The 26,793-nt window shown below is 41.4% G+C and overlaps 1 protein-coding gene and 1 long non-coding RNA gene across 3 annotated transcripts in view; one reads left to right on the top strand and one right to left on the bottom strand.

Moving 5' to 3' along the window:
- The window catches only part of E2F3 (E2F transcription factor 3), a 77,416-nt gene extending 56,512 nt beyond the window's left edge, over positions 1-20,904 (top strand). The window contains exons 2-7 of one of the 2 annotated variants that reach the window (XM_015559739.1): positions 7,513-7,624; positions 8,846-9,047; positions 10,076-10,234; positions 13,636-13,750; positions 15,015-15,150; positions 17,361-20,904. In XM_015559739.1, coding sequence (XP_015415225.1) covers positions 7,513-7,624; positions 8,846-9,047; positions 10,076-10,234; positions 13,636-13,750; positions 15,015-15,150; positions 17,361-17,623 — 987 coding nt within the window. In that variant the 3' untranslated portion in view covers positions 17,624-20,904. Of the gene's footprint in view, positions 1-7,512; positions 7,625-8,827; positions 9,048-10,075; positions 10,235-13,635; positions 13,751-15,014; positions 15,151-17,360 lie in introns of both variants that reach the window. The other variant, XM_006757275.2, reaches the window with a different exon arrangement.
- The window catches only part of LOC102768593, a 77,132-nt gene continuing 57,969 nt past the window's right edge, over positions 7,631-26,793 (bottom strand). The window contains exons 3-4 of the long non-coding RNA XR_435329.2: positions 8,883-8,952; positions 7,631-8,247 (exon numbers count right to left, since the gene is read on the bottom strand). This is a non-coding gene — a long non-coding RNA (uncharacterized LOC102768593). The remainder of the gene's footprint in view (positions 8,248-8,882; positions 8,953-26,793) is intronic.

The following is a 26,793-nucleotide window of genomic DNA, read 5'->3' as shown; positions in this document are numbered from 1 at the left end:
TATAGTTTTACTACTCATACCTGCTTTTTAAAAAACTTACATATAGCTTTACATCAGTATTCATTGCGTAACACTCCATTATATAAATGTACAATTATTTACTGAATTGTTATTCTGAGATTTTTGGACACGTGGAAAAATGTAAATATTCAAAACACTGGCTGTGCTGTTTTTTTGATAGATAAGCTCTAGCAACAACATTAATGTTCCCAGAATATACTTCAAGAAGTGGAATTGCCAGGATGAAAGGGATAAATGTAACATGTGTATAGTCACATTACTTTTAAAAATACAAATACTACAGAACTATAAACATGAAATCAACACACGTATTTTAGTTCTTAGAGATTATCTCCTCTAACAATTGATGTGGATCTTCCCAGATCTTTCTTCTAGATACAGAAAATTTTGTAGTGAGGTCTATACTTTTTTGTTTTTAATTTTTAAAAAATACTTTTTATTGATTCCAGAGAGGAAGGGAGAGGGAGAGATAGAAACATCAATGATGAGAGAGAATCATTGATCGACTGCCTGCTGCACTCCCCCCACTGGGGATTGAGCCCGCAACCCAGGCATGTGTCCCCTACCAGAATCAAACCCAGGACCTTTCAATCCACAGACTAATGCTCTATCCACTGAGCCAAACCAGCCAGGGCAGGAAAGCTATAGTTTTAAAATTTTTTTACCCCCGTGAGATCATATTATACATATCTTTATACAATTTAAGCTTTTCCCCTTTATATTTTTTGAGAATATTTCCAAATACAAGGTGGGGCAAAAGTAGGTTTACAGTTGTTCATATGGAAAATAATACAATAATTAATAATACTAGAATAAACTGTGTTTCACATACATACTTGTACCCTCTCTCTATAGAAATTAATCTCCAGGATATATAAGTACATATACCTACCGTATTTGCCGGCGTATAAGACGATTTTTTGGCCCTGAAAAATATGCCTCCAAGTGGGGGGTCGTCTTATACGCCAGGTACACTTCAGATAGACTGCCCCTAGTGCTTGCCCCGTGCCATAGTGGCCTCCCGATGCCCGCCCACTTCATTCCACATACCGTTCAGGCATCAGCAGCGCTGCTGGGTGTATGCTCGGCTGTTATGCGATTTTGCTGTTATGCGATTTTACCACACTCGCAAAATCGCACACAGCCGACCATACACCCAGTATGATAGCGCAAAATCACGAATCGCGATACCATACTGGGTGTATGGTTGTCTTCTATCATTGACAGTCCCTCTAGGTTGTGGGCTGCTTGCCTGTGTTCCTGAGAAGCATCTACGGTACCAGTCTATAGAGTGTGTTTTCTTTAGTGAATTACCGGTATGTTTACCGGTAATAAACTTGCACTGTTTTATGTATATGTTTGATTACATACAGCCTTGTGACAGTTTTCCTGCATGTCATAAGCATTTGAATATAAATTAAAATGTTAAAATCAAATCTGATATTGTTTTACCTTTTATTTGGTGTGTGGAAGGTGTGCGGAAGAGGGGGTAGTCTTATACGGCGAGTATATAACAAACTCTGTATTTTGAGTGGAAATGTTAGGGGGTCGTCTTATACGCCCAGTCGTCTTATACGCCGGCAAATACGGTACCTATATATACATACACACACACACACACACACACACACATCTATATATATGAAAGGCTAATATGCTGTGTCCGACCGTTCGACTGGTAGCTATGACATGCAGCGACCACTAGGGGGCAGATACTCAATGCACAGGTATGGAAACATGGAACAGACTAATGAATCTCAGAGGGAGGGTGGGAAGAGATTAACCAAAGATCTTATGTGCATACTAGAGGCCTGGTGCACTGATACGTGCACTGGTGGGATCCCTCGGCCTGGCCTGGCCTGCAGGGATCGGGCCAAATTTGTGCACTGGGCCTCTGACATCCCCTGAAGGGTCCCATATTGCAAGAGGGCACAGGCCAGGCACCAGGCCTTGAGTGTGTGTGTGTGTGTGTGTGTGTGTGTGTGTGTGTGTATTTATTTATTTATTTTTTAGTATTCCCTTTACATGTTGATAACGTTGGAGTTTTGTGATTTACCTGCCAAGAGACTTTGGGAATTTATTTCTTGGTTCATTCAAGATAAATAAGTTAATTTGAATGAGTGCATGTCATATACAAGACTCTGGGGAAATTTAGCTGCTAAAGTCCTGAGCTTTTGGTTCAGGGAGAAAAACTGGAGCATGTGTTATGATTGGCAGCCCGTAAGTTGCTATGACAGCAGAGGAGGGGCATCTCAATCAGACTTGGGAAGTGCTCACTAACATATTATTTGAACAGACCTGGATTCAAATCTTGGTATGTATGACTTATTAACGGAGGCTATAGGTAATCTTTAACTTACCTGCCTCAGTGCAAGATGGGTATATACTAGTAGTAACTACCCCACTATGCCAACATGAATATTAATTGGGAAAATTATAGAAGAGTGTTGAACATCCATTAGTAGGATTCTCGTTAAGTAAACAAGTCATTGTATAGTAATACAATATTATGCACCTATGAAAAATACGGTCATTTTAAGTATACTGATAGGAATCAAACCCTAAGATGTGTTGTAAGAATAGTATGTGGTTTGCTACCATTTGTGTAAAAATTTTCTAAAGGTGTGGTTGTGTATATTTAGAAAAAATTTTTAAGGCGTGCTATGTGTATTTACATAGACTATCTTAAACAAATGCCAAAGTAACTTAATAGTGCTTGTCTTTAAGGAAGGGAATTCGGGATTAAGATTAGGAGAAAAATATGCTTTCTGTGTATACCCAGTTGTGTTGTTTGAGTTACAATGTGCATTTATTTATAAAGGAGAGGTTTTTTTAAATAATGAAAAGTTTTTAAAAATACAATCATAAAGTAAGATGGTGTCAATATAATAAATTCTTCAAATGTTTTTAATATGTTTTTATTGATTTTAAAGGGAGGGAGAGAACTAGAAACTTCAATGATGAGAGAGAATCATTGATTGGCTGCCTCATGTACACCTCCTACTGGGGATCAAGCACACAACCCTGGGCATGTGCCCTCACTGGGAATTGAACCGAGACCTGGTTCACGGGTTGAATCTCAACCACTGAGCCACACAGGCTGGGCTCAAATATTTTTTACAATCACTTTTATAAAGTGGCTATAAGCATGGACTTTGGTGTAGGCATACTTACTGGCTGTGGGATCTTAGAAGAGTTATTTAAACACTCTAAACTTTAGTTTTCTCCTGTAAAATAGGAGATAATAGAAACTACCTTATGAGGTTGTGTGAAAATGAGATAACACAATCATTTAGAAAGCAATTAACATGGTGCATGAGATACTATAAGCACTCAAATGTTCATTGTGTTATAGTTAATAGTAAAGAGCCATGTCTATGTGGACTCTTGGTTGCCAGTGGTAGTGATCTGACTCAGTTGTCCTCTTACCAAAAAGGGAGTTTGTTGGCTCACAGAAGTGAATGCCTTCAGTAGGACTGCCTTTCAGCCTAGTTGTATCTAGCACCTCCCTCAAAGGTGTTGGGACTCAGCCTCTTTCCAGGTCTTAACTGTGCTTTCTTCTCTGTTGGCTCAGTTGCCAAGTAGTTCCAGGCTTACACCCTACTGCCTAATAACTCCCAGTGAAAAGAACCCCGTACTTTTCAACAAAAATCCCAGGATTGACTGATTCATCCTCTTTGTTCATGGGCCCATCCCCAAACTAGTCACCTTAGTTAAGGGTGCACTTAGTTAAGGAATGCACTGATTGGCAGGCCCAGATTACAGTCCTCACCTTTGTAACCTGCATGGCAAGGGTCAGTTTAAGATGTTGAGCAATAGTAGACCTTTTGTTTTCAGGCGTGGAGACATAGAAACCTTCCCCAGCAACAACAACAATAGGGGCAATAGATGCGGGGCAGATAGAAACTGGATGTTCCCCACAGCCCACTGCTTGTCTGCCTGACCATTAATCCTGTTATTTTCATATATGTTTTTAGAAAGGCTTAACAGTGCCACTGTTCGTTACTGAGGAATGTGATCTTAGTTGGAGCTGAGATCCCAGGCAGGTGCCATGTGGGTGGTCTGCACAGCATCTCTCATGTCCAACTTTGACTCCTGCTTAAGACCAAATGGCTGGGCCTTCTCTTGAGCACCAGAAAGATTAGTTGCTTGACTAGTAGGGGGCCTGTAATATGAAAATCTGTTTATAAACAGAGTAACTCTCAGTTCAGCAAGATGTTCACAATAAGAGCAACCAAAACTTGAGATGAGCCCTGGCTGGTGTAGCTCAGTTTGGTCATCCCATACACCAAAAGGTTGCTGGTTCAGTTCCCGGTCAGGGCACATATCTAGGTTGTTGTTTTGACCTCTGGTCTGGGGGAGGCAACCAATCTATGATTCTCTTACATCGATGTTTCTTTCTCCCTCCCCCTCTCTCTAAAATCAATACGCTGCTTTTTTTTGTTTGTTTGTTTTTTTAATAAGATGACCAAGAGAATAGATTTTAATCTGCCCTGGTGCTCAGCCCAGAGCCAGGAGGTATAGGCAGAGACTACCTGCACTGTTTAAATCCCCCAGTCTAGTTTTTGGTTTGTTTTTTTGTTTGTCTTACCAAGCGTGTGCTTGAGTTTGATAAGTTAAAGTAATGCCGCTCCAACATGTGTAGAAATTATTAGCCTTTCCCCAAAGAGTCTAGTTATTACGCCCATCCTCTGACCTAGGAACTGCAAGTACTGTGTCCTCGCAAGTCCAATTCAACCCCCGCTCACTGAACAGTGGGGGAGGGGTAGCAGGGAAGCCCAACAGAAACATCCATTTGGAAAAGGAAAGGAATACGCAGTGGTTGCCTCCTGTCGCACATCGTGTCCTCAGCGGGAATGCTGGCCCTTGGAGACTTGGTGGGGACGTGGCTTGCTTGTGGGGTCAGTACGGTCACCTCGATTTCTACCCTCTCAAACAAAGCTCGGGTCTTGTTGGTGTTGATTTATACGCTTCAGTGGTTGATTGTCTTGGAGGCTGAGACCTCATAGGCCTTTGCTTTCTAGACGTAGAGATTCTCTGGCCATACAAGTGCCTTTAAAATGGAGATTTTTCTGTCTAGTATTTAGATTTGGTGAACTCTGACATTCGGTGCTTGGTGACCAGGACACATCACAAGTAGTCCTGGTTCATAAAGTTCCATCTCCGTTTCTAGCCCACAGTTTACTGCTTCCATAGGCCTTTGGCAAAAGTAATATTCCCCAGGCTGCTGGCCAGTGGTGGGCCCCTATTGTGAGGATTCGGGAGAATACGGCCTTAGGGGCACACGAGTTCCCGGCCCCAAATGCTTTTCCCACTTGCCTTCCTCCTGTGGCCTTTAGCATGGGCAGGGAGCATAGCTCTCTATCTTGGATTAGTTTCTACAGAGAAAAATGGCCTCCATGGCAACTCTCTTCTCTACTTTTAGGTAAGCCAGCCTCGAATGAAGTGACCGACACAACTGCCACTCCAACAGTTCTGCCAGCCCCACCATACTCAGCTAATCCCACAGGCTATTGCTTAGACCACACTTTCAGGTTCTCAATTCAAAGTGCTTTAAGCAAAAAGGAAATTTTATTGACTAATGTAACTGAAGAGTCTGGGGCCCCTTTCCCTCCATCTCTCCACTCTGCTTTCCCCTGTGGGGCCTCCATTCTCAGGTAGCTTCTGGCTTCCAACTTATCAACTTTACCGGGAAGATACCCCCCTTCTTGCCAGCAGCTCCAGAAAAAAAAAGGCCTAGAGTTGGCCTTGGTTCACCCAGCTTTGGTCATGTGCCACCCTAACCAGCCACTGTGGGTAAAGGGAAGAGAGAAGGGAGAACAGACCACAGTGACTGACCAGACCTGTGTGTACTCAGGCTGGGTAGGGGGGTACTCCCCAGAGAAGAATCAGGGGGCATTTGCCTGGTGAAGAGGGAATTTTCCTGGGCCAAACATAACAACAGACCCACACAAGGATTGGACAGTATTTGGGAGGGGGAAATGAGTTTGAAAAAAACAAATTTGTGAATTGTCATTCTTAGGACAATGTTTAGCCAATAGAAAGGTAATCTGTGCCACTAAACTAAGCCACATAGTAAAAAAATAGAGAGGAAAGAGGTGAAATAATAACTTTAATTCTATCTTATTTTATAAAACCAAAATACTATCAATTTAAAGTCATCAATTTTAAAATTAAGGTATTTTACCCTTTTTTTGTACTGTCTTCAAAATCCAATGTGCATTTTATTTCTCCAAAGACATATCTTTTTTTAAAGGTATGTTTTTATTGATTTTTTTAGAGGGAGAGGGAGAAACTCTGATCAGCTACTTCCTGCTACTGGGGAATCAAACCTGCAATCCAGGCATGCACCCTCACTGGGAATTGAACCAGTGACCTTTTGGTACATGGGACAACGCTCAACCAAGTGAGCCATGTGTGGCTAGTTGCTTACTGTAGTGAACAATACAAACTGCTGACAACATTCATAGAGAAGCTGAATATTTATCATCAGCTGATAAATTATTACTTCTGTTTCTGTGTCATGAGAAGTTATTTTGAAATTGTGAATCCCTCATTAGAAGAACCTGTCCTAAAATAAACCTAAATACACATTGCTGTGTGTCGTGTTTTGTTGGGGCCACTTCTGTCTGAAACACCCATCACACCCATACAGTTAATACTCAACAATGATTTCTTTAATTCTCTGCTCTTGTGGACTCTATGCCTTAGGTAGAGTATCTTCCTTACCTCTGTTCCCCAAGTCCAGTGCCCAGTACATAGAAGACACTAAGTGGATAATTTTAAAGTGAAATGAGTATAAATTTAAAACTTTTATGAGGACTTCTCATTTAAATGCCAGGTTTAGTGACTAAATGGCGGAAATAATACCACTTGAAGCCCAAGATTGAGTATTCGCAATATTTGTTATTGTGATGAATGACCATCTGTAGTCTGTGACCAGTTGTGTTACAGAGATTGAAGACCTATAGAAACCCAGGCTCTGTGCTGAGCACTAGGTATATACAAAGATAAATGGGAAGCAGTCCCTGCCTGAAAGGAAATGAGAAACAGATTAGTAAAATAACTCTGATATCTAATAAGTGTTATGATGCACATAAAGACAGGGTGTTTGAGGAAGCACAACCCAGGTCAGAGATGGAGAGAGGCAGGAAAGGCTCACTGGGGGAAAGTTAACTTCAGTTCCATGGTGCCTGCTGGATTCTCAGTATCTAGCCCCATGCCTGGCACATGTGTTGAATCAGTGAATAAATGAACAACGTGGCGCCTGGATCTAATCCTAAAGGATTGCTGGATTTGTCCATCTGAGTGTGTACGGATGATCATTGCAGATGAAGAGAGAGCTTGGGGAGTGGTGAGACCCTGAGCGAGCGGAGCCAAGGTGTGAGAGCAGGCACGAGGCTGCAGCGCTGGGCGGGGGCCAGATCCCACGCAGCCTCACTTGTGATTGTCCACGTGACCGAGACGAATGATTGTACTTTCTTATTCCAGGCCAAGCGAAGGCTGGAGCTAGGAGAAAGCGGTCATCAGTACCTCTCAGATGGTTTAAAAACCCCAAAGGGCAAAGGGAGAGCTGCACTGCGAAGTCCAGACAGTCCCAAAAGTAAGGATTCTTTCATCTCTGATTCTCTGTGGTGTGGGCTCCCAACTTTCAAAGCTTGCGGCTGGAAGGGCGCCAAGGTGTGAGAAACTTTGGCATGTTTTGTTCTTTGTCATTTCTTTCTGTGCCTATCCAAAAAGTAAATACAGTGTCTGCAGACACCCAGCGAAAGGTTTACCGAGTCACTCCAGTGCCTAAATACTGACCTAAGGGGAGTCCTCTTGAAATGTGTGCAGTTTCATTTTTCAACTCGGAATATAAGCTCCTTGTTCCGTTCTATAATCAAATTTAATTTTAACCTTCTTTAACGGACATTATTTCAGAGACTGAGGCTAAGTGGGTGTAGACGAACTGTGCCAGAGTCGCAAATGTCTGTGTCGGTCTAAATCTCTAGCTCAACATAAAGCAGCGTAAGAATTGGTTGAGCCCAATGAATTGCTGCTAGTTTTCCTTTCCATTGATATGATCATTGTTTCTTCTGGGAGAGAGGAAAGTAGGTCGGAGATGGCTAGCCAGTCCTTTATGTCTCTGGCCTCGTTAGACTTTGTTCTCACCTTTCCTGTAGTTTTCGTATCAGAAAATCTACAGATTGTGTGTACTGCTACGTTAAATCCTTGACCTGTGACCTGTAAGAGAATAGGCTCAATATTAAGTAAGGAATTTTATTCAAGTGGGATAGGGAGATGATTGAAAGATACTTCCAGGGTCCAGAAAGTCTTCATCCAAATGAAGCATCATCGGATACATTGGTGAACAAGTTACAGACACACACAACCCGGGAGCCTGAAAGGCCAGCTGAAGTGGGTCTGTCTGAGCCCGGCACGAAATGCTGGGGAGATTCCTCACCTGTCCCCATGGGGTTAGACTCCACGTGTGCTGATCCCATGGGGCTACAGCACTTTCTCATTCGTTCATCAGACATTTTTGAGCACCTACTGTGTGTGGGATACTTTACTAGCTCCAGGGAATCGGGTGAACCGATGTAGAAACCACTGAGAAATTCACAAACAGGAATTTTAACTGTCCCTTCCTTTTCTAATAAAGCAGTTTCATAGCTTTCTCTGTAACTTGACAGAAATGGCTTTGCTTCTGATACTAATACTTGGGCTGCAGTGGGAGAGGGGGCTTGCTCAACTGCAAAGAAACCCCTCATTTCTTTACCTTCCCCCCTACCCCCCACCCGCTCGGTTTTTGTTTTTCTTTAAGCTCCAAAATCTCCCTCAGAAAAAACACGGTATGATACATCACTTGGTCTGCTCACCAAGAAGTTCATTCAGCTCCTGAGCCAGTCACCTGATGGGGTCTTGGATTTGAACAAGGCAGCAGAGGTGCTGAAAGTGCAAAAGAGAAGGATTTATGATATCACCAATGTACTGGAAGGCATCCACCTCATTAAGAAGAAGTCTAAAAACAACGTGCAATGGATGTGAGTATGAGTCGCACCCCCACCCCATTCCCTGGCTCTGATGGGGGTCCATTCAAACATTGAGCTTCCTCTCCATCCTAACTTTCACATTCATACCCACACTTCAGTTTTTTTGTTCTCCTACTCTCTTCTCTCACCTCTCTCTCCTTCCTCAACTCCTTAGCCACAAGTTCAAAGTCTCTTTAGGAAGAGACCTATTTAGATACTGTCCGAGATAAAAAAGAGTTTCTATTTCATTAGCTACAAGCAAGGGGGTCCTGGGATTAATTAGGGTCCTGTAGGTGTAAAGTAGAATGCTGTTCATTTGATACGGTGAAGTCCATGTGTGTAATCTCATAAATGCTTGCACATGTCCTAACTCCAACAGGAATTTGGAAATTAACTATGGCTGTGTATTAACATATCTCGGTATACACACAGTCACCAACTATCTTTATCCATGGTTCTCACAGCAGATTAACTCACTTTCTGAATAAATTAAGGCCAGTGTCAAATGTCTCAGTTCCTGTATCTGTTTCCTTAACCTGCTTTTCCTTTTTATATGTTGGCATAAGACCCCCAGAAATTACCAAGGCCTTTTGTGCTTGTTGGATGATGTTTTGTTGAATTTTGAATCATTCTATCTTTTCTTTCAAATTGTTCTATCTTTCTGTGTTTTCCTACCTGCTTTCCACCTCCCACCCCACCCCCACCTCTGGGAGGCACGTGGCAAGAAGGAGCTGCCTCTTTGCCCTATGAATTTGAGCCTTCTGCGGACACAGGCCTCCTCTGTAGGAAAGAAAGCTGAAACAGTAGTGGTTTTTCACTTAATTTCTATGGTATGAAAAGTGAAGGACTATACGTATAAAAAATATATATGTATAAATGTTCTAATTTTAACACTTGGCAAACAAGCACTGGGACCTCCTATGTCAAGAAAGGGACACTCCCCCAAAGGATCGTTTCTCCCTGCCCACCCTTGCTTGTCCATTTCCCTCCTCCCGCTGGCCTCTCCAGGAGCCATGAAGAGTCTGTGTTTGGGTTTCTAGGGGCTGCAGTCTGTCTGAGGATGGGGGCATGCTGGCCCAGTGTCAAGGCCTGTCAAAGGAAGTGACCGAGCTCAGTCAGGAAGAGAAGAAATTAGATGAACTGATCCAAAGCTGCACCCTGGACCTCAAACTGTTAACCGAGGATTCAGAGAATCAAAGATATCCTTTGTGCCACCTGGTCACTGGGGGTTAGTGCTTTCTAGACTATTTCCAGAGTCGACAATCTGACTTTTATGCACAAGGTAGACTTTTACTTTGGTTTTATGCACATGCGTGAGGTGTGTGTGTGTGTACGTGTGTGTGTGTGTGAGAACCCACTTTGTATTAGAAGTCAGTAGTTATGGAAAGATAATCATCTATTATGTCTATTTTACAGCAAGGAGGGAACTTTTTAAATTCATGTGTGGTTGATATATATGGTACACTCACTGCGTAAGGCAACACCATTATAGATACGAATGGTGTCAGTATTAATATTAATGACAACATTCCACAGATTCATCTTTGGCTTCCCAGATTTTGGGTGGGTGTTAGCTGTCACTGTTGGGGTTCTCACATTCTACTTTCTTTTCATCAGCTATTGGAGCAATTGAATTTGTTGAATCTGTCTGATTGAGCTATATAGCTGAAGAAATTGAGTATAAAAAATTATTCTATAAGTTTTAGAGAGCATTAGGCTGATTCACAACACCAGAAACTGATTTCAGAAGAACCACAAGGCTCAAGAAATCTGAATATATTTGTTCGTCTGCAAACAGTAGTAGTTCTTGAAATAAAAATATAGAAAGCCAATTCCTGTTCTCTGTAGGCTAACAGTCTGGTGACCATCTCACTACAGCTTACTGTTCATCATCTCACTTCAGACAAAAGATTAGGGAGATTGTTTCGTTGTTTCGGCAAGAAGATTTTTCAGTCTTCTCAGTTATTAGTAGAAGACAAATGCAATATTTTAAATGACCCCATCTCTCATTTTAGTTCCAGACTTCTATTATTCCACATTTACCTTTGTGAGACAGGAAATAAAATGTGTCCTGCCCATGTTCTTCTCGTGTCTCCTCTCCAATAGGCTTTCCCTTAGAGGGTGCGGGACATTTACTTTCCAATTCAGGTAATTTTTTTGAAACAGCAATTGTTTATTTCTTTTGACCAAAAGATTAACCTTGTCAGCTGATGATTAGTGATATGGAGAAAGTTGTGCTGATATGAACACCTAATGGTGGCCAGAGTGGGCTGACAGGGGAAGAAGCAAGAGTGGCTGTCAGGTCTTTCACTCATTGTTTAGCTGGGAGCCCCAGCGAGGAGATGTGGCAGTTACACGTGGCTGGCAGCTTGTAGCTTATGGCATTGTCACCTACATTAGCTTTCTCTGCAGCCTTTGTTGCAGGGAATGAAAGCTACCTTGCAGGGGGCTGCTAACCCAAGAAGCAAATTCAGGAGGGAGCCACCGTGGAAGCACTTTTAAGTTTATAAGATTAGAGAATATGTTTGCACCATTTATTTCCATTTGCCATTCAGTTCCAAATTGGGTACAGCTTGTTCACAAATGTGTTGAAATTTTCTTTCCTGCAGCATGTTGAGTAATTGTAGATGAGTTTTTATTTTACTGAGTTCTTGTCACATAGTTTTTTGACAGTAGGCTATGGTGTAAGTACCTGGTTATCAGTTTTCCCAGTGTTCTCAGTAAAAATTCAAAGCTCTTCTAAGACTTTTTCTTTTTCCTTAATCCTCTCCTGAGGATACATTTCTGTTGAGAGAGAGAGAGAGAGAGAGAGAGAGAGAGACATTGACATTGATGTGAGAAACATGGACCGGTTGCCTCCCTCACATGCCCTGACCAGGAATCAAACCCGCAACCTTTTGGTATACTGGACAATGCTCCAATCAACTGAGCCATCCAGCCAGGGCATGTCAACACTTTTATAACGGTATCAGTGGTCTTTCTTGATGAGATAAATGGTGACCTAAAACCTGGAATCCTGCTTGAGCTGTCCAGTTAATTGGCTGTTGTCTCAATTATTGAGATTTAAAGAAGGTCGTCGTGATAAATGTATGTGCAGATTGGGTGGATGTGCTTTTCCCCCCGATGAATGGGTTCATAGCTTCCTTCGACTTCTAGTAAAAAGCTACTATTCTGTGGGATATTATTTTCTCTAGGCTCACCAAGTCCTGTTTCTGTGTTAAACATGCTAGATCATAGACTCTGTTAGCTACATTATATTACCCGTAGAAATGCCTTCATTGAATTGTGATTTGCTGTTTTGTTATGTGCATCTTTTTGGAGGGTTACCATTTTTTAACTGCTGGGTAAAGACATTGTACATTATGTTACTCCATGTCCCTTATAAGAAAGCCATGCGACATGTTCTCTCTTAGTGCCAAGTAAAAAGCTTGTCTATCTAGGCAAGCTTGCATGGATACTTTTCTCATATAATAAGTACCATATTCTTTCATGGCATCCTTGCAGGTTTGGCTGCCCAGGCCCTTAAAGGAACTGTTCAGTGCTCAGATGTAACAACCAGTAGTACTGAATATTATTTTACTCTCTTTTCCTAAATCAGTGTTTCTCATATTCATTCAGGTTGCAGGCCATCTGGAAGCCACTTTCTTCCTCGTGAACACTGAAATATTGATAGAGTTAATAATATCATATAAAGGATCATTTTTCTAACCAAGAAGGACTGACACTCAATATATAATCACAACCAGCCCATGTACACTTAAGAAAATATATTGCCTGCCTCCGCAGTATTCTGAGTTCTTCCACTAATATATCTATTTGTTACTAATTCATTCATTCATGCATTTGGGTGACTGCTGACACTTGCTAGTAGTCAAGTAGAAGATAGAAGTTTTTAGAAGTTACAAAAAACTATGTTTAATAGAGCTTAAAATTTTTTTCCTGTAAATTGGGTTCTGCCATCATTCGACTTGAGCGATAGCATACTTCATGGGAACAGGGAATATCTGCATTCCAGAGGAACCTGGTTTGAAAATCCTGGACCAAATCGGTCTTGGTTTTCTTTCTTTTATTTTTTTTAAAATATTTTTATTTTTTTAAATGTTTTTATTGATTTCGGTGAGGAAGGAAGAGGGAGAGAGAGATAGAAACATCAGTGATGAGAGAGAATCATTGATTAGCTGCCTCCTCCACACCTCCTACTGGAGATTGAGTCTGTAGCCTGGGCATGTTGCTCTGAATGGGAATTGAACCGTGACCTCCTGGTTTCATAGGTTGATGCTCAACCACTGAGCCACCGCAGCCGGGCCTTGGTTTTCTTTTGTTAAATTAACTTTGCTGTTTCTGTGTTTATTTTAATATTTTAAGCCATGGACTTTTTAAAAACGGGCAGGAAAAAGGTATGCATTTCTTTTGTTGTTTAGAATATCACCCAGAAAACAAGATTCGTGGAAGATCCCATATATTTAAAGATCTAGAAGGCAAAACAGATATAATCTTATAAATCATAAAATACTTCAAAATTTTTCCATGCATCTATTTTGTTAATCTCATAATGGTTATCTGAGGCAATTAGTTGGAAGATTTCCTTAACACTCGTTACGTTAGCTTATGCTACATATCAAGATATTCGAAAAATTAGTGGCCTTAAAGACCAAACTGTTATAGTTGTGAAAGCCCCTCCAGAAACAAGACTTGAAGTGCCTGACCCAATAGAGGTAAGGAGATGTCTTTGTTCATCTGCAGAGATCTTTCTGGAATGCCTGAAGTTAAAGAATCATTGATTCATGGTTAAAGTTCATATCCTCCTGAAAACTAGAAATTTCTTTTCCCATCTATTTTACTTAATGCTAACTTTAAAAACATTTCAACCGATCAATATATATTGCGTGTCCAAAAGATCTAATTTTAACAAAGCAGGGCACTCAGCTCAAGGTGGTATGCAATGGCCTGTCCCTCTTGTACTTTCTTTTTTTCATAATTTGTTGGTTCCAATCAATTTGAAATTTTGGAGAATTTTATGTTGATTACTCTAAATATAATTCCCACTACAAAAGAGATAGAAATGCTGTAAAGTATCTCCCTAACTTAGAACATTTCAGAATTTATCATTTATATCATGTTTACTTTTAAGAGATGGAATGAGACTTTGGTTTGTTTCATAGGCTAGCATGTTGTAAGAAAGTAGGGTGCGTATTTTTGTGATTGGTTTCAGATGTAGTTTAATAAGAGGCCCAGACTATAACTCTAAGTTAAAGAAATGTAGTAAAAAGAATATGCATAGAAAGTAAAAAGAGAATGAAATTTGCAAGCTCTCATCTAGGGTAGAGTTCTCACCTTAAGTGATAATAATAGCTCTATGACCTAGATGAAGAGGAATTTTAAATATTAGCATGCTGCATTCTCTTATTAAACTCCGTTCCAGTGGTTATTAAAGTTCAACACTAAAAAAGCCCTACCGTAAAGGAATAACAACATGAAAATATTGTATTTGGAACACTAAAAGCACCCTTTAATAGTTTGTGTGATGCTTTTTTTGTTTTTTTTTAATATATTTAGAGAGCATAATTCACCTTCTCCAGGGCAAGAGTCAGCAAATTTTTTTTAAAGGGCCAGACAGTAAATATTTTTGACTTTGTGAGCCATTCAGTCTCTGTTGGGACTGCTCACTGCCCAACTCTGTGTGAGAAAAACAAACAAACACCTAGCCAGAGGCCATGCATCAATAATGGGAGTAAGCATGACTCTGGGCCAATAAAACTCTTCACAAAATCAGTTGTGGACTGGATTGGGCCTTGGGCTATAGTTTGCTGACCTGTCCTCTAGGGGATGGCAGTCATTGGTACAGGTAGACTAGCTGTGACAAAGCAAAATGAACTAAGAAAACTACCCTTATTTCACATTTTTAGATGAAAATTACTATTGCTTTCATTTCCAAAAGAACTTTCATTTTGAACCTTCCTCACTCTTTTCTGTTTATAGAGCCTGCAAATACACTTGGCAAGTACCCAAGGGCCCATTGAGGTTTACTTGTGTCCAGAAGAGACTGAAACACACAGTCCAATGAAAACAAACAACCAAGACCACAATGGGAATATCTCTAAACCCACTTCCAAAGGTAACAATTCTTGTATTTGTCATTTGAAAACTATGTTAAAAATGAAGGTGACCATATCACTGAGCTATGCCGGCCAGGCTAGAAGAATTCTGTATCAGAACTACAAGTCTAGGCAAGACACAAAATCTTCTGTTATTATTGTTATGAAGGGAACTTTCTTTTAAAGGCATTTTCACTAGATTGCAGAATCAAATAATGACCTTGGGTTAATGACTCCTCCACCCACGAATGGAGTCCCGCAGGATTTGGCTATTGGCAGAAACCATTTCCTTACAGTGTTTGGAAACCCAACCGAAGTGGGGAGTGAAGCTGAGTGAATCATGAGCTATCCTTGGCCACACACCTTTCCATGATGCTACAGAGATCCTTAGAGAGAGAAGTGTTTGGAGAGAAAAGCCTTCTATCAAAGAAGTTTTGTCTTAATTTCCCCTTCTTCTCCCCAGTGTATTGGGGTGAGGATATGGAAGGAAACCCCCAACCAAATAAATCTAACTTCTTCCTGCACTGTCCCTGGAGCAAACGAAGCTCTTTGTGGTTTTTTGTTGTTGTTGTTTTCTGTATGTGTGTTTCATTTTTCCCTACCTCCCAATATAGCAGCAAGAGTAGCAGTGATTTAAGTGAACAGGTCTGACTTAATACTGAGCAAAAAAATATAGATGCCTGAAACTGGGATAGTACTGAACCCTATACAGTTGATCCTTGAACAATGATAGGGTCAGGGGCTCTGACCCACTCACAAAGTCGAAAATCCACCTATACCTTTTGATGCCCCCAAATCTTAAATTGTCCCTCAGTATGCGGAGGATTGATTGCAGGACCTCATGGATTCCCAGGTGTGGATTGAAGAAAGTACGAGTATTTATTTTTTAAAAATCTGAGTATGAGTGGACCCATGTTGTTCAAGGATCAACTGCATAGACCAGCCGTGGGCAAGCTACGGCCCTCGGGCCGGATCCGACCCGTTTGAAATGAATAAAACTAAAAAAAAAAAAAGACCGTACCCTTTTATGTAATGATGTTTACTTTGAATTTATATTAGTTCACACAAACACTCCATCCATGCTTTTGTTCCTGCCCTCCGGTCCAGTTTAAGAACCCATTGTGGCCCTTGAGTCAAAAAGTTTGCCCACCCCTGGCATAGACTGTATTTTCCTATATATAGGTATCTATGGAAAAGCTTAATTAATAAATTAGGCTCAGTATGATATTCACCACAATAACTAATAAAATAGAACAATTATAACAATAGACTGTAATAAAAGTTATGTGAATGTGGTCTCTCTCAAACTATCGTTGACTGAATACTGTGCTCAGCTTTCTCGTGATGATGTGAAATGATACAATGCCTACATGATGAGATGAAGTGAGGAGAATGACATAGGCATTGGGAGGTAGCGTCAGGCACACTGCAGCACCACAACAGTCCGTCTGATAACTGATATGGCTCCAGGTGGCTAACAGGCAGGGAGTGTCTAAGGTGAGGAGATGCTGGACAAAGGGATGATTCACATCCCAGGCAGGATGGAGCGGGACAGCACCCTACCAGAACTGTGGCAATTTAAAACTTAGGAATTGTTTATTTCTGAAATTTTCAGACCGCAGTTGTCTCTGGGTAATTCTGAAGCTGGGGGAAGCAAAACCACAGATAAGGTGGAACTACTGCAGTGGTTCTCAACCTTCCTAATGCCGCGGCCCTTTAATACAGTTCCTCATGTTGTGGTGACCCCAGTTTCATTGTTACAAATTGAACATAATTAAAGCATAGTGATTAATCACAAAAACAACATGTAATTATATATGTGTTTTCCGATGGTCTCAGGCGACCCCTGTGAAAGGGTCGTTCAACCCCCAAAGGGGTTGCGACCCACAGGTTGAGAACCGCTGGACTAAGTTAAAAATCAGTGAATTTCTACTAGGGAGCCAACTTTATAGTATTTACTTTATATTTTGTTTTGTTTTTCCTTAAATAATGACCAGTTGATATCAGAGAGAAGTTTTTTTTAACTTGTTAACCTCTAATCTTTGGAGCTAATTAAATTCTTTTTGCTAATAGTAGGTCCTTTAAAAGATGAGTGAGTGACTGGAGACTGCCGACAGGTGATCTGTATCATCATGCTGTCTAATTGTCATTAGCAGGGGGTGAGAGCTTTCGGAACAGCAACTTGTATATTCTAACTTACTTTTGTTTCCACCAATTTTCTTCCTTTCAGACTTGGCTTCAACCAACTCAGGACATAGTGATTGCTCCGTTTCTATGGCAAGCCTTTCTCCCTTGGCCTCCCCAGCCAATCTTTTACAGCAGACTGAGGACCAAATTCCTTCCAACCTAGAAGGACCGTTTGTGAACTTACTGCCTCCCCTGCTCCAAGAAGACTATCTCCTAAGCCTCGGGGAGGAAGAAGGCATCAGCGATCTCTTTGATGCTTATGATTTGGAAAAGCTCCCGCTGGTGGAAGACTTCATGTGTAGTTGATTATGCTTTGTTGAACTCCTTATAAACCAATATTTTTTTATTATGGAACCAGAACATCTGTCATGCAGTGTTGTCCCTTCCTACCTTCTTCCTCCAAGATAGTATCATGAAGTAAACTACAGACTTCAGAACAAAGCTGACATTTTAATGAATTTTTTTATATATATATAAATTGTCTCAACGCACAGTTGCAGGCTCCCTTGGGAAAACCCTGCTTTGCCCCAGGCTCCAAAATCTCCTGGATGAGTCAGCAAGTGAGAAAATGTGCAATCAGGTGTCTCTCACCCATACTTTCCTCCCTCCCTCCCTCCCTCCCTCCCGGATTGGCTTGCTGTGCCTGACGGATGGGCTGTAGACGGGGGTCTGGCCACCTGGGCCACTGGAATACAGCAATCTTCCTTAATAGCATTTCAAGCCGTGCCTTCTCTGCAGAATGCATGTCTTTGGGGTCTGCTAATATGGAATGGAACTGCAGGAACTGTAAACTTGAAGTCATGCAAAAGTATGAAACGGATGTCTTCAGCTCTTCTTAGGAATATTTAAATTACTGTCATAATTCAGTGTAAGCTATGGGCCATGGGTCCAACTTGGAGGTCAAGAGAACCTCCAACAGCCTTTCGGATGAAGAACCTGTTTTCGAATACTTGTTGCAGATACAGAAGAATAGTTGAGATCTGCCACTGTTGAGCTGTTGTGGATTTTCCTGTCTCCATAAACCACTCCCACTGCCCTGCCCCCAACATGTTTGTGAGTTTGAAGTTGATTTGTAGCAAACACCTACTGAGGAGTTCTTTGTGGATTGTTTTAGACTTTTAAATTTATTTTTTAGCTGCCATTTAAGCATTCCTGTGGCACCCATCACCATTACAGTTTAACTGTTTACTTTGAAGCGGTTTTTGCTCATTCAAATTATTTAAGCAGAGATAGAGAACCTCTCTGATCCGAGCATCTGAACGAGTGTGACCTAAGGTTTAACAGCCTCTGCAGAAGCATTGCCCCATTTGGCTTCCTTTCCCAGGAGGGGAGCTGGGAGCGAGTCTGTCCTCGCTGACATTGGTGGCCCCTTTGAAAGGAGGGCCAGGTCAGGTGATACAGCCGTCCCAAGGAGCAGCAGGTGTGGGTCCCTCCGTCCTTGGGCTTTCCGGGGCCCCGTGACCGGCGAAAGGGCTCTCTTACACTGCACTCAGGGAGACCACTTCTCAGGATGCGGTCAGATGGAGAGGCCTCCAGGGAGAAGGCATCCCATTGTGTGAGTGGCATTCTACCAGTGGCATTTACTCAGGCTGGTGAGCCCAGGGAGCTCCCGCTTTGTGGAGGGCTGCAACGGCCCTGGCCACAGCCTGTCCCCCTTCCCTATGAAGGAGTAAGCTGGACCCGGGGAAGTGCGGGCGTAGAAAATGAAGCGATAGAATGCCGGGGTGTTTTCCCACTTTCCTCTTCAGGAATGGTGTCCCGGGTGGGAGGCTTCGTGTCAGTTGCAAATCCTACCAGTTATGTCCAAGAGTGGCTTTCCCACTGGCCAGGGGAGGTGGCCATTTCCCACCGGGAATGTGACTTAGTACCTCAAATCCATTCCTTGGATGCTAAAGACCACGGGGATGAGGGAGTCTTATTTCAAAACAAAACAAAACAAAAAAACAACCTCAACAGGAACAGAGAAACTGAAATGCTATGTGCCTGGCCCACCGGTAGGCACATAGTAGGCACTCTATTCACGTGTGTGATTGAATTGAAAATATCCCTTAGGAAAACTACAAAACGGTCAACCACGAACACCCCAGCCAGTTTACTCTAGGTAGAGTTCCACAATATGCAAAGTGGTGGTGGGGGTCAAAACCATGACACCAGCACTTTAAACGATTTGTGTAGGTATGCGTGAATGTGTGTTTGGGAAGAAAAACAAAGGTGCAGATTACCCTCCTCCTTCTTCAGCCTCCATCCCCAGCCTCCTCCCCTCACACACTGGACTTGGTACAAATATGTGGTCCGAGATGAAGCTTTGGGGTGGGGGAGGGGGGAGAGCTTTGTGTCAAGTGCCTACTGGAAATGCACTGTGGGGTGTTTTCCTGGATAGGAAACCGTTTATGCCAAGCTTTTCCCCATTTCCCATATTTATCTCATCTGGTTAGCTGCCTCTGCTTCCAGCTTTGTGTAATTCTCCGCCAGCTGCACAAAGCTAATTTTTTTTCCAAAGTCTAACGACTGAGCTCACCTGGCTAGGTTGTTGTGTGTTGTGTTGAATTTCTCCTTAAATCTTTCGTAATGTAATGCCGTATTTATTGTTTTAAAATGAAAGGAATACTAATAAGTCTTAAAAGTTCCTTCATGCATAAGATTTCTCCAGTTAATGGGCTTAACTGGGGTCCATTAATGAAATGTCCATACTTTGTTGTTTGCATTCGTCTTTTTTTTTTTTTTTAACATAGTATCCGGCACACAAAGTGGGTTAGTTCTCCAGTATTTGTGTTACTTTAAGTCAAAGTATGCCGGTTTCCTGGTACCATTGAGTTGCTGCTATTAAAGCTCACACATGAAATGGCTAAAAGTTACAAGTGTGCAAATTATGACTGCGTGAGCCTTAGAAAATAAACTGTATAAAGGGCAACACATGAGCTGTCAAACAGTGTTAAGGTGTGTGTTTATATGTACAGACTTGTGCATAGCAATTGTTTTATTTAAGTTGATATGTAGTCTACTCACATTTTCATTATCTAGCAATTTTGTACAAAGATAGCAGTTAATTTGTAAACACTGCCAGAATATTTTCTAGCTGGTTTGTAATTTTTTAAGAGTGTTATATTTTGTTTTTGTTTTTTGTTGTGGTCTTGTTTTCATTTTTGTTTCAAGTGTAGATCTGTAAATAGAATTGCAGTATTTAAAGCTTTAGCTTTCAGGAAGAAGAAGTAAGAACTCAGCGTGTGCACGGCAACTCTGGCGCGTGAGAGGTTTGAAGGAAGAGGCCTTGTCGAGTCAGTCAGGCGGCACTTGTCAGATTGTGGGAGTTTCTTTTCCTACGGGGTACACGATTTTGTCAAAGGGAAATATTTCTCCCAAAATTGGGAGAAGGCAAACTACTAATCAGTTTAGCTTTGTGTTGTATGCTAGTTTAAAAAAGAAAATGTGTAATATAGTGTAAAAAAAAAGCTTTTATGATGGATTTTGTAAATAGATTTGTTACAGGGTAACCTGTTCTCTAGCTGTGATCTTACCACTTCAACTGGGTGTAATTTGAATAAATTTTGTATGGTATCGGATCAATAAAATGATTTTTTTTAAGAGTTGAGATTTGTGGCTGGATTTTCATACAGTGGCCTGAAGCTTCTATATTAATCTCATTCTTAAAGACATGATTTAACAAGTTAAGGGGAAAGTTTGCGCAAAAGCTTAAGATACTATATGCCTTATCCTTTAAAAAAATTTTTTTTTTATTGGTTTGGGAGAGGGAGAAATAGAAACATCAATGATGAGAGAGAATCATTGATCAGCCGCCTCCTGCATATTCCACACTGGGGATTGAGCCTATAACCCAGGCATGTGCCCTGACCGGGAGTTGAACCATGACCTCCTGGTTCATGGGTCGACACTCAACCACTGAGCCACACCAGCTGGGCTATTTGGGACCTTAGGAACACTGAGCAAATATCTGGAGCACTTGTGTAGACACCCCACTTTGGGAAGCACAAGAACTTGCTGTTTCTCTGACCACCTGCAGAGACTGCTCTCGGGTATTAAAGAAGGATTTTTACACTGAGAATGTGACAAGTGGAGTTCTATAAGGTGTATGAAGCCAATACATTTTCTTTCTCAATTTTAGTAATGACCTCCCTCCTTCAAGATTCTGTATTTCTTATAATGCCATATTATTGCTTTTTTGACTGCTATGTTACACTCAACTCTAAGCTCACCTAAAAACTTCAAAATGTGTACCAAAAAAATTCCCACCCACGACCAATCTATTTACCTCAGAAGTAACCACTGTTTTCATATTCACATCCCATTGTTTCCTAGGCATATATAAACGTGTGTGTGCTTGTGTATTTTTTAAAATATATTTTTATTGATCTCAGAGGAAGGATGAGGAAGAGATACAGAAACATCAATGATGAGAGAGAATCACTGATTGGCTGCATCCTGCACCCCCCACACGGGATTGAGCCCGCAACCCGGGCATGTGCCCTGACCAGGAATCGAACCATGACCTCCTGGTTCATAGGTCGCCAGTCAACCACTAAGCTATACTGGTGGAGCTGTGCATGTGTATTTTAACAAATCATACCAAGTATATGCTGATCTTTAGCTTTTACTTATTTATTTTTTTTACCAACTACATCTTGGACATCTTTCCATATTTGTACTTCTAGATCATGTTCATTCTCTTCAAATGCTGCATAGCATTCCAATAATTAAAAATATATTTAATAATTTATTAACCTAGGTAATTTCCTATTTGGGCAATCTTTTTAAAAAATCTTCACCGTAGGACATGCTTTTATTGATTTGTAGAGAGAGGAAGGGATGGGGGAGAGAGAAAGAAACATCCACTCAAGAGTGACACATTGATCAATTGCCTCCCACACGCATGACAACTGGGGATCTAACCTGCAACCTAGTGGGTACATGCCCTGACTGGGAATCAAACCCATGGTCTTTTTTTAATTATTTTTTCATAATTCTTTATTGTTAAAAGTATTACATATGTCCCGTTTCACCCCCATTACCCGCCCCAGGCCTTCATCACCCCAGTGTCTGTGTCCCTAACCAGTGATCTTTAGGTGTATAGGATGATGCTCACCCAACTGAGCCACACTGGCCAGGGCTTGAGTGATTTTGTTTTGCTATGAAATAATATAACATTGGGTGCCAGGTACTATTTATATTATGTCAGGTAAATTATATATAATAAAATGAACCATTAATGACATTTAATACATTCAGAGTATTAAGATCACCACTATTTTAGGACATTTTCATCCCAAAAGAAAACCCCATACCCATTGAGCCATCACCCCATCTCCTAATCCCAGACCCTGGCAACCACTAATCTGCTTTCTGTCCCTATGGATTTGCCTGTTCTGGATATTCACTATAAAAAATCAGACAAGATGTGAACTTTTGTGTCTGTTTTACTTAGCATAATGTCTTCAAGATTCATCCAAGTTATAGCATGTGTCTGTACTCCATTCCTTCTTATACCTGAACTAGGGACCCGGTGCATGAAATTCATGCATGGGACCCTAGGCCTGACTGGCAATCAAGGCCAATCAGAGCCTTCCAGCTGTTGTTCGGGGCCTATCTTCATTCCGCCCCACCCCCTGCCAGTCAGTGCACATCGTAGAGAGCGATAGAACCCCCAGTCTCCCAGTCAAATTCCCTCGGGGACACTTTGCATATCAGCCTTTTATATAGATAGATAATAGCCATTGTATGGTACTACTACATTTTTATCCATTTTTCAGTGGATGGACAGTTGGGTTGTTTCCACCTTTTGGCTATTGAAATGCCAGGTACTAGTGTAAGTGCTTTGTTGAGCGCTCTGACTTTTCAAAGCATACATCACTAGCTACATGTTATCGCCTCTCCCAGAATGTAAGCTCAATGAGGAGAGGTCCTTTGTATTGTTCACTACTTTGTCCCCAGTTCTTAGAATACTCCTAATGCCTAATACATATTTGAATGAATTATTCTTATTTTACAGATGAAGACGCTGAGGTTTAAGAATGTTTTTTTAAAGCCCAAAGGCAACAGTGCTATAATGAGCTGAAAGCTTTTGCACCTTTACTGTCACCTTCCTCATTTTGTGCCTTGTACTGAAATTTTTATTACTATTATTTTGCATTTTTGCTTTCATCCTTAGTTCTTCCTAGGAGTCCCATTTTCCCAGAATTGGGGGACCTGAATTCTGTCATCAAACATAACTACTATCTACACAGGGATCTGTACCTTTGGTCAGCAGGTAGTCAATAGTTAAGCCAGTGATGAAATCTGAATGAAATGATACAAAGATGTATTCCTTCTCCCAGTTAAGACTACCGAAGGCAGTGGATGGTGGGAGCTAGTAAATAAAACAAGAATTGCCCATATACAAAAGCAGTTGAAAAATGCAGACAACATAAATGTGAATCATGTAGGGCTGCATCCTTTAAAGAGGTGAATATATGACTAAGCTGTGTAAATATTTTATAATTCAGAACCTTACTTGAGTATTATTTCAGAAATGGGCTCATTCTATTCTGGGAAGAATTCTATTCTGGGAATAATATTATTGAGACAGAAAAGAAAACCATTATAGAAAAGTTAATTGTATTCACTCATACAATGCCCATTAAGGAAAACATGTTCACCTCATTCACTGCTGGTGGGAATGTAGACTGGTACAGCCACCATGGAAAACAGTCTGGCGAAACAGACTGGGGTGGGGTGCAGCTGGATGCACATGTGCTTGCAGAAGCCTGCTGAGCAGGCAAAACTCCAGCATAAATCAAGAAAAAATTAAGGATAAAGTTACCATATAACCCAACAATCCCTCTCCTGGATATCTACCTGAAAAACCCAATGAATTTGCATGAACATATGCACCCCTATGTTCATTGCAGCATTATTCACGGTGGCCAAGATATGGAGACAACCAAGGTGTCCTACCATAGAGGACTGGATAAAGATGTGGTACATGTACACAATGGAATACTACTCAGCCATAAGAAAGGACAAAATACTGCCATTTGCACCAACATGGATGGACCCTGAGAATATTATGCTAAGTGAAATAAGTCAGTTAGAAAAGCTAAGAACCATATGATTTCACTCATGTGAGATAAAAAAAAAAAAAATGGAACTCATGGACACAAACAGCAGTGTGTTGCTTGCCAGAAGAAGGGGGTGAAGGGTGGAGGGGACCTAATATATGGTGACAGAATAAGAATTAATTCTGGGTGGTGGGCCCACAATGCAATATACAGATCTTACATCATAGAAATCTATACCTGAAACTTATATGATCCAATTAATCAATGTCACCATAATAAATTTAACAAAAAAAGAAAATATGGTACACTGTAAGCACTCCATAAATGTTCCCTTTAACTCCTTAAAAAGGAGAGAGCTCTTCCCGAAAGCAGCCAGAGGTGACCTCTGAAAATGGTTTGCTATTCACTTGACCCAGAAAACCTCACATAATCATGCAAATGAAGAGGTTCAAATCTTCGTGTTCACTTTAAGAACACTCGGTGAAGCCCTGACCGGTTTGGCTCAGTGGATAGAGCGTCGACCTGCGGACTGAAGGGTCCCGGGTTCGATTCCAGTCGAGGCCATGTACCTTGGTTGCAGGCACATCCCCAGTAGGGGAGTGTGCAGGAGGCGGCTGATCGATGTTTCTAACTCTCTATCCCTCTCCCTTCCTCTCTGTAAAAAAATCAATAAAATATATTTAAAAAAAATAAAAAGAACGCTCGTGAAATTGCCCAGGCCATCAAGGGGATGCAGATTTGAAAAGTCACCACCATCTGAAAGATGTCACTTTAAAGAAGCAGTGCGTGCCATTCCATCATTACAATGGTGAAGTCGGTAGGTTTGCCCAGGCCTAACAGTGGGGCTGGACACAGGATCATGGCCCGAGAAGCATGCTGAATTTTTGCTGCACTTGCTTAAAAATGCAGAGAGCAATGCTGAACTTAGGGTTTAGATGTAGACTCTCTGGTCCTTGAGCACATCCAGGTGAACAAAGCTCCCAAGATGCAGCGCAGGACTTACAGAGCTCACGGGCGGGTTACCCCTTACAGGCGCTCCCCCGCGGGTTACCCCTTACAGGCGCTCCCCCTGACACACTGAGGATCCTTCCTGAGAAAGAGCAGGTGGTTCCTAAACCGGAAGAGGAAGCTGCACAGAAGAAAAGGATATCCCAGCAGAAACTGAAGAAACAAAAACTTATGGCCTGAGAGTAACTTCAGCATGAAATAAAAATGAATAAAAGTAAAAACGAGAGAGAGAGAGAGAGAGAGAGAGAGAGAGAGAGAGAGAGAGAGATGTTCACTTATTTATTCAGTTACTCTTTGAACAAGCATGAAGTGATTACGATATACTAGGGACTGTTGTAAGTGCTGCAGTCTAAATAGAGTCATAGTTCCTGTCAGCAAGAGGAAGCTTACAGTCTAGTGGGGAGAAACAAGTTTAGCTAGGAGAAGTAAATACTGAGGGCCGGATATTGAATAAGTGGCTTTTCTTTCTGAAGCCATGGGTGGAGGACTTGGAAGGACAGACGGTTAGAGGCAGACATGGAAGTGAAGGGAGGATGAAGCCTTTGCAAGGCAGGAGAGACTGGGGTGGGGTGCAGCTGGATGCACACGCGCTTGCAGAAGCCTGCTGAGTAGGCACAACTCCAGCGTAAATCAACAATACATGTTCTAGGACCTAGGGAGCTGGGAGCCTCACTCTAGGTCTAGCCTACCACCCTGATCATCCATTGGGGTGTTAATGAGAATTCCTGCACTGGCTACTTAAAATTAATCAGCCACGAATCAATCAGAAGTTAAAAGAAGTAACATTCATAGCAGGAAGGGGAATGCAAAAGCAAACTTTTCGTCCTGCCCTTAAATCTGGGACTTGAAGACTGAAAGACAAACAGAACAATTCATTAAAATATTCTGAAATGCTTATAATACTAGAAATTACTATCATGCTTTTCCTGTGTGTAAAGAATATTATGAGAAAGTTGCGGAGTTCCTTGAGCTGGAGTGTCTGGGAAGTGCTGGGAAACTGGAGGGACAAAGTCCTGTGCCATCAGGGATGTGCCTCAGAAACAACATGAAATGCCAACAGTGCTTCTGTTGGGATGTTTTAGAACTTGGGTGTATACCCTAGAACACAATAGATAGTGAGTTCCTAGGAAAAGGGAGCATGTATGTATCTTCTCTCACCTATATCAACTTCAGTGGCTAAGTACACACAAGTCAGGAACACAGAAATATAGGATTAAAACCCCAGAATTAAAATACTAGTAGACAAACCAAAACATTAATCAAGGCCTACTTTTTCAACTCAGCCTAAGCCATTTCCAGGTACTGATCACAGGGTCACTAAATTTGAATTGGAAGGCAACCTCATATTCAACAAGGAGCTGGTTTCATCAGGTGACAATTCAGTTGTCAATTTTTTTTTTCAAGCAAACATTTTCCAGA

Source organism: Myotis davidii, unplaced genomic scaffold (assembly GCF_000327345.1).
Source record: "Myotis davidii unplaced genomic scaffold, ASM32734v1 scaffold53, whole genome shotgun sequence".
NCBI lineage: Eukaryota > Metazoa > Chordata > Mammalia > Chiroptera > Vespertilionidae > Myotis > Myotis davidii.
The sequence above is the reverse complement of the archived record's forward strand: the minus strand, read 5'-3'. Positions and strand labels throughout refer to the sequence as shown.